Source organism: Orbicella faveolata, unplaced genomic scaffold (genome assembly GCF_042242905.1).
Source record: "Orbicella faveolata isolate gen_17 unplaced genomic scaffold, um_ofav_v1 contig_24, whole genome shotgun sequence".
Taxonomy (NCBI): domain Eukaryota; kingdom Metazoa; phylum Cnidaria; class Anthozoa; order Scleractinia; family Merulinidae; genus Orbicella; species Orbicella faveolata.
Window position 1 is genome coordinate 15,506,512 of NW_028301552.1, and position 12,014 is coordinate 15,518,525.

The 12,014-nt window shown below is 37.6% G+C and overlaps 1 protein-coding gene across 1 annotated transcript; it reads right to left on the reverse strand.

The window, feature by feature from the left end:
* Positions 1-208: 208 nt before the first annotated feature.
* Positions 209-10,473, reverse strand: LOC149110588 (uncharacterized; the record flags this gene model as incomplete). The annotated part of the gene is made up of 10 exons (XM_089291465.1): positions 209-1,160; positions 1,316-1,449; positions 3,467-3,548; positions 4,340-4,542; positions 5,025-5,154; positions 7,503-7,603; positions 8,091-8,186; positions 8,654-8,809; positions 9,481-9,607; positions 10,235-10,473. Coding segments are annotated over 10 exons (1,434 nt in total), but the record flags the coding sequence as incomplete, so codon positions are not given.
* Positions 10,474-12,014: the final 1,541 nt, after the last annotated feature.

Genomic DNA, 12,014 nt, shown 5'->3' on the forward strand with positions numbered 1-12,014 from the left:
GATGTTCATTTCAGAATAAAAGGGTATAGTTTGAGCCTGGAAGTTCTAAATGGAGACTTGGTAGAGAGAGCTTAACAAGAATATTCAATTCAGGTAAACAAACAAATAAAGAATCAATCGATTAAACAAATACACCATACAGACCGAAAGTAGGAAAGGATGCACTTCTGCCGTTTGTGGTGAAATTAAAAAAATGCTGTGAAACTCATTCCTCGATCCAAATTCAGCTGTTTTATTTTTCTCTCATTTAAACAAATGAATAATAAATAATTTCTAACAAGACAACTTCTGAAATGGATCAATTGACTACAAATTACAGTGCATCTGTTTTCCACCTTTTGTTTCAATTATCAGTCAGGTAGCTATCGCGACATCTTTATCTCCACGGTATTCAGATAATGATTATAATAAAAAATGTTCAAAGAAATGAGGGAAAACGGAAAAGAGAAAACGATACACATGGTCAATAACTTTGGTAATCGAGGCTTGATCTCCTTTGTTCTTGATCTTTATCGTATGCTGCTTTTGTACACTGTCAGATATCTCAATGTCGTTCCTGCTTGAGACAGAAATGGCATCATGCCATTACTATCCCGAGCAATTACTGGTTCGCTGTTATTAAAAATCTTCCCCAAGTTAAGTAGTCCTCGTTTACGAACCTCAATTCACATTCGTCCTTCTTCAAGGGTAACCGGTCGTTTAGCCCCTTGCCTGGTTCTGACTACCTGTCTCTCCCTCGTCATCATTTTCAGCTTGGAAAAGATGTTATTGTAAAATTGGACTCGAAACGCAGGAAAGAACTGATAATCGCGTAATCAGAGCTGGCGAACTCTTTCTCTTGGTTATTATTGCTAGCAGGATATCTGCACTCAGTTGTGTTCATCCATGTTTGTTTGTTTGATGTTTAGTGCTATCTCTTTCTCTTGTCATTATTGTTGGCAGGATATCTGCACTCAGTTGTGTTCATCCATGTTTGTTTGTTTGATGTTGAGCGCTATCTCTTTCTCTTGGTCATTATTGTTGGCAGTATATCTGTATCTAGTTGTGTCCAGCCATGAAGAACCAGCAGAAGACATCCAGTTGTTATAAATGGTACCAGCAGTTGCCACGCCAAGTCGTCTTTGAAGTGCAGGTTAAAACTGTCACGAGTCAAATGGATTCACATGTTAATGATATTTTTACGCAAATGTCAGTGTGTCCTACTCAGTAACCGTTACATTGGATTTAAAACGCCTGGCAGCGCTGATATTAGAAGCTGGGAAGTAGAGAATTAACTCTAAAGTGATTTGGATTGCTGGGAGTCAACGACCTTTACCTTTCTGACTGAGCTACAAGGCAAGATGTGAGCATATCGTGGGTAAACATGGTGGTAATTCGTAGAAGGGTAAACGTTGTGGATCCAACCAAGGCCAAATATTCTTTTTCTTTACCTCTTGTGGTCCCCCATTTCTGCTCAGAAGAAAAAAAAATATTGGTTGATTTCCAGCACTCCAAATTACTTTATAGATAACTCTCTACTTTCCAGATTTCAAACGGGCCTTTTTGGTACATAACGACCTTCGAGTGAGTCTCCAAACTCACTAAGGTGTTTACTTCATTACAGTAACACTTTCAAATTTTGCAAAATGACACATCCCTTGAACTTTTCTAGGTACATTTTCTTTGTAGACACGTACCTAGAGAGGGTTAATGACCAGGAGCACAGAACTATGCTAACCCTGCTTGATTCGGTACGCTGACGATAAACTCGTGAAGTTCTTAGGTAATGGACCAATTTCGATATATTACAATTCTTACATGGCACCAATGCTTGTGGGGAGCGGGGGTGGGGGGGAGGGGGGGGGGGCGACTAAAACAGAATAAATTATTTTCATGTACCTCTCTCAACCTGGCTCAATGTGATTTCATTTTTTTCAAGTCCATTAAACGAAACCTTGGAGTTATGTTAGAATTTTTATAACGTAACGAAATTGGGCTTTTGACCAACCTTTTCAAAGTCGTGCTAAGGTGCGGCCGAACGGACTCAACATTTCAGCGCAGCATATTCCAACATCGTTGCACACAACACCTTTCACGCGTTTGGCCACCCTGTTGCAAGATGTTGGATGCTGCAGCAAGGCGACCAAACCTTTGCAGCATGTGTGCAGCAGTGTTGGAATATGTTACGTTGAAATACTGCGTGCAGGTAGTGGGGTCTTTAAGGCTGGTTTTCACTAGAGCATAAGCACAAGCACAAGCATAAGCATAAGCACAAGTGAAAACAGCCACGACATAAACATAAGCATAAGCAGAAACATAAGAACGAACCGACTTATTTGTCTTGTGCAGTTTTCACTAGTGACGCGCTCGACATAAGCATAAGCATAAGCATAAGCATAAGAAAAACAGAACTGTTCGTTTTTCTTGTGCTTATCCTTATGTCGAGCGCGTTACTAGTGAAAACTGCACAAGACAAATAAGTTGGCTCGTTCCTCTTATGTTTCTGCTTATGCTTATGTTTATGTCGTGGCTGTTTTCACTTGTGCTTATGCTTATGTTTGTGCTTGTGCTTATGTTCTAGTGAAAACCAGCCTTTACCGTCGATTTCCAATATAATACTGCTTCAAGTTGCACATCACATTTACAATGCTAACAATTATATCCCAAATAGTTTGTATATCTTCAAACGAGAAAGTCCTTATTGTTCACAATGGCATACTATTCTATGGAAAGCCATAACTTTCTTATGTGGTTGTTTATCATTATTTGCTGTGGTATCTTCATTATGTGTAGTTACTTCATTATGTTGTGTGGTTTCTTCATTATGTGTTGTAGTTACTTCATCATGTTTTTGGTTTCTTCATTATGTCTTGTAATGTAGTTATGTCTTGTAATGTAGTCCTGACGTGACGTGTTTTTATCATGGTGTTGCGTAATAACTTCATTACGTGGTGTGGTTTTATCGTGATGTACTGAGGTTTCTAAGTTATGTTTTGTGCTCTTGTCATGATGTAATGTGGCTACGCTGTTATGTTGTCTGGTATCTTCGCTATGTGGTTTGATCATTACGTGATGTGGTTTCGTCTTTATGTCTTTTTGACCTCACTTCCGATACCAAGCTCTAGTATCCAGGCTTCTTGCTACTGACTGTTCAACGGAAATTTATAAATGTCAGCAAAGATAACACACTTCTTTTAAGCGGTACAACTTTGAACTATTACTTTTATGGCATTTTTTAAAGGCGCAACTATTCAATTTGTTAATCTTCAGTTCTCGCCAGCTACATATAGGTAGATTGAAACATAAATGATTTTTTAACAAAAAATAATCAAATTAAATTTATTTCAGCAGGCCAAGAAATCTACTACGCTTGTTTTGAAAAACACAATCTGTTTGGCTTTGAAGAAGGCTAAAATATATACTCAAACTCAGTATCAGTCTACAATATGACTGAGTTTTGTTTTTAAGCTGATAAAGAAAACCTCACCTTTCCAGAGAAAAATGTTGTTCCACTGCAGGGTAAATTCTCTGCTGGCCAGGAAAATAGTTCATTCATATCTGCAGGAAGACTAATATAAATCCCAAGTCAGACGGTGTTTAATAGTTATGCTAATAACAGTAGTCATGATGTCTAGGCAATCTTTGCAACATTTGGTATTTTCAATCAACATTAAGCTTCCACGATAATTCAAAATCTGACAGTGACAAGATAGATTACTTTTGATAAAGCGCTGTTAGTTACTGCCATAACTCTAGACTAACACATTATTTTATTGTCCTGCACAATCAACACACGAGTAATTGTAGAAATTATAGATGAAAGTTTGGCTTTCATGATGGAGAAGTAAATGGTGTGTCTGTAATAAAGCTATTTGCAGCTGGCATGCACTAAGTGGCAGCTAATATTGAGCTGTGCATCAATTGTAAATTGTAGACAGTCATAACTTTTACATAAATTGTAAACAGTCAGGGCCAAAGCCAGAAAAAAGTTATGACTGAGGCAATGCCGAAGGGATTTTATAAAAAGTCGAGTGTTTACAAACAATCATGCGTGTCAACTTAGACTTGAGTGTCGAAAGTAATTCAATGACCGCGCCGAGTGATGGGCTTAAAAGGAATCTTGTCTCTTTGTCATCAAATCTGAAAAGTAAAACTAAGGCCAACCATGACTCGTTCGCACGCGTTTTGACTTTCCCGCGCTTTAGGTCAGCTACATGTATTAGCTTCCAGTTTTGATTGGTTCACTGGATTGTCTGTGAAATTTGTCATTGGCCAGACTGATTGCTTTGGTTTTGCTTTCATGACACTCAACTGAAAACCACTCCACAGTGGCAATTTACCAATACGAATTACAATCTACCTATGTGCAACTGTGTTTGGTGCATTTGCCAAACACAGCAGGGTTCCATCATCGGCACCCAATACCAGCTCCAGACCTGGTCGTCCTGGCAACAAGTCAGCGCTAACAGCCACAGATAGCACAGTCTTACCAACACTGATGAGTTCTGTACAGTGGTCACTACCTCGGATGATTGCAATCTGGCCATCAACAAGGGGAATAACCTAAAAGAATCAATGACATCAGACTTATATTTACAGCTGTATCTGGGTTCAAATCAATAACTGAAGAGAGCTGTAGGTGTATTTCAGTGTTTTGTATACTATGAGCATTCCTGAAATGAAAAGACAGCTCTCCGATGCGCAAGACTGCCAGATTTTGTGCGCTATTTTCCACTCTTACTCTTTTTTTCACCCTGTTGGATGGAGGAAAAAGAGGAATTTCCTTTTACATGAACATGTAGACTAGTCTCTTCTTACATGTATGATTATATTATCAAAATGACTTCAAAACGTCAATCTATACCTTCAAGTCCAGCAATCAGTTTTGATTCAATGTCTGCTCTGTTACTTTATGTGTAAAAGATGGAACATGTCACTCTGACTTTATGTGGTAAGGTAGTCACATATCTTTGTTGACTCTAGGTTTTTAGTTAAGGCTGCCTTGTTTAATAGAGTACTGCACCACAATAGCTATATGTACTTACAATATCTGCGGCACTGCTTTCTCCAGGGACAAGTTTAGTGACTAGTACAGTTGCTAGTACTTCACTTGGTAACTTGACGGGCCACCCCTCCAACACCTTCCCTGTGTCTCCTTCAAGAACCCACACATACCTGGAAAAAGAATGTGTTTTGTTTTTCAAATTTAACAGTGACTGTCTATTTAAAATGGATACATGTATCTTCAAGTGAGGTCTTTGCTGAGAGAATATCTGCCCTAGGCCTTTGACAGTGTAGATCTACGTGTAGTGCTGTAATTCAGGTTGATACAGAAAAGACTGAGAATTGATATACTCCTGGCTTTCTTATTATAAGAGATTTATTATACATTTTTATGATTGCCAAAGGTGAAGTCAAAATTTTATCTAGTCCAATATTGCATTCTGATTGGCTAAACTTGGGAGTTGACTTCAATATTATGGAGTTCCACCAGGAGCCATAATCGGGCACGGAGACCGTAAGCGCGCGCCATTTCTAGTATTGGGGTTGTCCCCATGATATGGGACAATAATTCTGTTTTTAGAACAAATTGCGCCATCGCCTGCAGCACACGCGCGTACATGCTGCGGGGGAAATGGCGTCCTAAATTCCCGAAATTTTTCATGTTTTTGGCCCACAACTCAACGCGTCTACGTCTGTTGGAATTTTGCTTAAGTATTTTCGTCATAAGCTGCTCCAGTTTGAGCGAAGTAAGACAGTGCCGAATTTAGGTATGTTCCGCTGTAAGCTTATATATATATATCGCTGACCAAGTTGTGTTCCGACGGATGCTTCTATTACATGAGCTGTACATTATTCTACTTTAAATTTCACATATGTTGAAGATTAACAGCTTTTCCATTACACAGCAAAAAAACTACCTGGATATATTTAGATAGAGCGGAGCTTCAGGACTTCATAGTTTCCTAGCTCCTCTTACCACACGCTTGCGAGGAATTTGTCAGTCTATCGCGACCGAAAAGTAAAACAAAATAATTGCTAGTTTGAGTTTCGCTTGAATTGTAAGCAACGCTTGATGTTTCATCAAGGCCCAATAACTTTACGTCCGTAGATACTGCTCAGTTTTATCCGTGTATAAATCCAGTAAATTCTCTGTTGTCGATGAATGAGAGCGCCCGCCGATGCGTGTTTTGTACAGTCAGTAAACATGACAAATTGTACTTCCGCCGCACTTTCGTGTGAATATTAAAAGCTAAGCTGAAAATATGTGAATAAGGCAGAAATAATCAGCAAAGTTACGATGACGCTTTCTTTAATCAACTTGGAATAACGATTTCGATTTTGTTGATCGAGTTATCAAAACTCCTTGTCTATTTTCATTTTCGCAGTGTAAAACTTCATTATGCTCATGTTGAAGAAACACTCATGATGTTAGTAGCCTTTTTTGCGTTCGTGAAATTTGTTACAGCATCTCAGCACAAAAGATAACGAAAGAAATCTTTGTCAAGATTTGTTGACAACTGAAAACACCGACTCGGACTTGAAAGTGCATGAGCTGCACTATGCAAATGAGCTAATTGTACGCGTCAGACTTTCCTTTCAAAAACTTTTGCAAACTCACCAAACAAGCAGAAACAATAAGAAACCGTCAAAACAGGTTTTGGTTATGATGAAACATTGTCTAAGAAACTCATAAATTAACTCGATACCAGAGTAGAGAGTTTTCTTGCTATATTCTTAAGTCAGAACAAACGCAAAAACATACGCGTAAGCTTACAACTAGCGTGAGCAGATCTTATCATTCATTCCCAGCGCGAGATTGAAGTCTTGTTTTCGACCCTGAAAAACCCACCTTTCCCGTTAGCTCAGAGCATAAAACTACATATAAGCGCCCTGGTTCGTATTCCCTGCCTTATTCCCTGCCATTGCTGTGAAAAATACGCAAGAGAATCTCTCAACTCTCACCATTTGATCACACAACGTGACAACATCCACGCGAGAGCCCCCGTCATGTGCGTGAATCCGCGCGGATATATGACGTCAGGATGGCGCAATTTGTTCTAAAAATAGAAAAATTGTCCCATATCATAGGTGCGCGCGAATCCCGAGACTTACGGTCTCCGTCCCCGATTATGGCTCCTGGCTCCACTTACTATTATGAACAAAATAATTGCAAATTAAATCATGATAAACTTGGAGCAAACAGTATCTTGCACACTCATAAATGTTCAATGCATACATGTAGGTACTTTCTAGATTTATTTTTGGAAAAAGATATGTTGTGGGTTGAATTTGTTCTTTGATTTCACATTTTTCAAACCAGTTTAGGAGATTTTTCTTTTCTCCTGTTGTATATTCATTTTATCTTACGCTAAAGCCAAAGCAAATGTAGGAACAAAATCAAGCTGGTTTGTGAAATTTATTGCCAACCACATCCCGATATATACACTGTTTGTATTCAGTATAATTATCAGTTCATGAAAAGTACGTGTAACATACAGTAAACACATTATGTAACTTACCCATCAAATGTAGCGACAACAGCTTCCACGAATCCATCTCCATCTACATCAGCTACACGGATCCCTGCAGCACTTGAACTAGAAACTGTTGCCTCCCACACCTGACGTGGAATATCAAAATGAAAAAAAAAACCAAATATCTTTGTAACAATTACTACATAAAACCCACTTATATAAACCTACTGATTAAAACCCCTGTAGGCTACAATTGTTTCATTTATACCCCTACTGGATCAGAACCTGTTCAGCTTAAAATTGAGACAGGCTCTTAATAGTTACAGTGTAGGTTGCATTGCAGAAAAAAAGCAGGGTGTATAGAACCTGAATGACCTAAATTCGCAGGAGACACAACATATACATGATACTGTAAGAACCTTTATCACGTAATCTGAAACAAAAACTAGATTCTTTTGGGTGGTTTTTTTTTTTACCATTATTGGGTTAGGGTTAGGGTTAGAGTTGCAAATGCCTACATTACATGAAACTACACTGTACATGTATTTGTATAAACCAAAAAACCTTCCGTCAATAAATTTTGTTGTAAATCACTAAGAAATTACTAGGAAATTTATACAATTGAACACTGACCATTTTGCCTTTAAGGCTCTTACAAGCAATATTCCCACTGTTGTCTATGGCCAGAATTTCAAACAAACCATCTTGATTAACATCTGATGCAATGACCTGAAAACCACATACACATGCCATGTTAGAGACAAGCTTAGGAAATTCAGCCTTGTACCATAAATAAAACAAAATTTTGGTTTCACAAATTTCTGCTTAGAACACCATTAGCCAGATTAAGGATTAAAAAACAAGTCTTCTCAAGCGCTACATGTTAGTGCCCCGTGCAGGATATCCCAGCTCACTATGCATCATGCAAGTAATTATTTTACAACTTGGTACCCTGCTCTATGGACACCCGCTTAATACTGACACCCTTATATAACAGACAGTTTTGTTTGTCGCGACAAAAAGGTTATAATAGTATATATTTTCTCCAAAATTAACCTCTCTAATACAGACATGGGTTAATACAGACAACAAACACAGAAAAGGTAGTGAGTAGCGTAGTCAATCAGAGAACGTCATTTGCAACAGAACGCTAGTTGATTTATAATATTAATTATTACTTAAACAAGTTGATTTACTTGGCCAGAAATGCTGTCCATGGTACTAAGAGATTGAGGCTCTTTTGTTGAACTCTTCACAAGGTAAACCCTTCCTGATGATGTCCCCATGACAACCTCAGCACCTGGAACAACAGATGCAGCTGACAGCACATAGGCAGGGTACTGACTGGATTGCTGCAGGTTAAAAAGGAAACACTGAATTCAATTTTTACGGTGTAAAAGGGTAATTTTCCTGATGCACACAATGCAAAACTGCAGTCTTTACAAGTTTGTGGCTCAGTGTGAATGTTTTCCTCTGATCCACATGCCACATTTTTGCCAGCCTGATTATAATGATTGGGGTAATCAGCACTGTTAAATTAGATTAATGCTTGAGAAACATTTTACTAAAGGATATTGTAAAAATTGAAAGCATTCTCTGGTTGAAAATTTAATAAAAATAGAATAGTTTGGCTGTCAATCCTAGTGTTTGAACCATATGCATATATGAATATATATGAATATACTAAGTAGTGTAGTGTGAAAAATGACAGTGAGAGTATTATATGGTCACAAAAACGATATATTTTTTAGACTAACATAAGTAGCCCAGCCACTTAGCATGACTAACATTTGCTCCTTCTAAGTGGCTGTACTCTCTCTATCTGTAATTATTTAAATTTGAAATAAATCTATTTTTCTTATGTAAAGGGTGCAAATATTGTTGTTGCTGCTGTTGTTGTTTGCTGTTATTGAGATGCGTGCATTTAACAAGTTGGTTGTATGGCAGCCCGTTTCACCATTAGTATCATTGTTAAATAATCTTCCAGCTAAGAGCAATATCAACAATACAGAAAGATATTTACCCTGGACACATCCAAAATGGAAGAGAAAACAAGCTCCTTTTTGTCAAGGTTGAACACTATCACAGCACTGCCAAGATAATTCTGAAGTTCCTCTGATGGCAAACCTCTACCAGATGAAGATGATAGACTGTGTAGAGAGTGCAACATTTTTGTGAAACTCTAACTACATAACACATTTAATAAAATGACTGTAACTTATTGTCGCTGATTCCAACTGTTATCACTGTTCTTTATACCAGTATGTCATGTCTTTGTTTCAAACACGTGATATAGATAACACCTCTCCCTGATAACAAACCCTCTCCCCACACCCCAAACACAAACAAACAAAAACAAAGTAGGCTTAAAAAAAAGCCTTTGAAACAAATATAAATCAAAGGTCTATTACTACAATTTATGGTTTAAATTACCTTGGTAAAAATATCTCACTTGCCACGGCTAACACCTTCCCCCTGATAACAAACCCTCTCCCCCCACCCCAAAAACAAACACACAAAAACAAAGTGAGCTTACAAAAAAGCTTTTCAAACAAAATATAAATCCAGGGCGTATGAACATATTGTCACAATTTTATGGTTTAAATTATCACATGTCATAACTTATTATATCATATTTATAATAGTGCTGCATGTGCACTGTGTATGTAAGTGTAGCCCAACTGGACACATCATGGGAGCAGCAGCAAAACAGGTGTTATCAATTCACATGAAAACCATGGAAACTCGAGTTAAAATATTTAGTTTTAGTTTTTCACCTTTTTTCTTCAAAATAAAAATTAGTGACAATGACAACCTCTTCTTCTGATCCATCACCATTGAAGTCTGCAATGAATGGAGTTGACAAAATGTGTGGGTCAATATACACACTGGTGCCATCTAACGATAACCCTGATGGACAGAAACCTCCATGGTAATTGGACCAAAAGGTGTCTGCAGAACTGCTTGTGTTTGAATTCCACTGTTTTTCCTGTGTAACAAGGATGCATTTGGGTATAATTGATAATTTAATTTAAAACCCGTCATGCAGTGACCATACTGCACCTACCATCTAAGTGTACTTAAAAATAAAGGATTTGCTATTGCTAAACTACTTCATGCCCAGGGATTACTCAGTATATCAGTAACAGGAAGACATGAATGAGACCAAAAATTGCTAAACCCAAAGTCCTCTCAGGCTAAAGCCAACCCCCAAAATGTTTTCTTGTTTTTTAATCTGACAATTCAAATTGAAGGATTTCATGCAAAAAGGGAGTATATCACCTTTTGGACCAATTTTCATTTTTTGCAGGATTGAGCTAATTTTTGGCAGACTGACTTGCTTTGACATAAAAAGCATCGTTCCATAACTGTTTTTTGCTGATTTGCTCTTCCTTCTTGAGAAATAAGGTAGGCAAAAAACTCAGTTTTCCAAGGACACCTTTTGGAGATCTTTTGTTGAATGAAAAACAAAAGGAACCTTTTGTTTTGCTAAACAATGAAGTCACCGAAGCGTGTTTAATATAATAATAGTAGTAATTATATAGCAATTATATGATTCATATAATTACACTCATCTCTTTCTGTTGCTTCGTTAGCGCAAGCGAATAAGGTGCTGAACAGGCTGGATTCGAGTTTGTTTTGTCGTGACACCGGTTTGATACAGGGTCGGTCGATTTTTTTTCCAGTCCATTTCTCTCCTTCTTTCAAAACCCCAAACATCTATTAAAACAAGCAGTGCTGTTGAAGCTGCTACAAGTAACTGTTTAAGTTCGAGCCGTGGAGAAATCCACCTTTGAAGGATTCGCTCCAAAAGATGCTGTTGGAAAACTGAGTTTATTTGTTTACGTTATTTCTCAAAAAATGAAGCACAAATCAACAAAAACAATCACAGAACATACCTTTTCATGTCAAAACAAGTCAGTCTGCCAAAAATTAGCTTGATCCTGCAAAAAATGAAAATTGGCCCAAAAAGTGATATATGCCCTTAAGCATTCTTACGAGGTTTGACTTTAATTTTCTCAAGATTACTTGAGAATTTAATCACGGGGTCACTTAGAGAAATTAACTAAAGTGAGTTGTTTTAAATAGTATTCCAAAAGTTACCTTGCTATGAGTAGATTTTTAGTAAATAATTTTTGCACTTATTGCTCGAACTTTGAGCGGAATCAGTCTAAATTATTTCAAAATCTTTTAACACAAGTCGAAACCCGGCCTTTGCCCTCTTTGGCAAACATGAAATTAGCAATTTGGCGTAATCTGTTGTCATTAAAAAATGAAGCAATCCCATTGGTTGCTATGTGGACAAAGAATTGTGATTGGTTCAGGAAAATCATGCCACTGTCAAACTTGGCTTGAGCGTCGCTTTGCGTGAAATGAAAACTTTCAGTGAAAGCAGAATTGAACTGTGAAATCTACAAATCTTAAAGAAAATGCTGGAAATTCATGTATCAAGTCTGTTTTGAAGACGGTCAGACAAAGAGCTGCTACATGCAAGTTTACACTTGCGAAGAGAATTTTATCACAAGAAGATCGTGTTGTTGTGTGTCTTGAGGACAT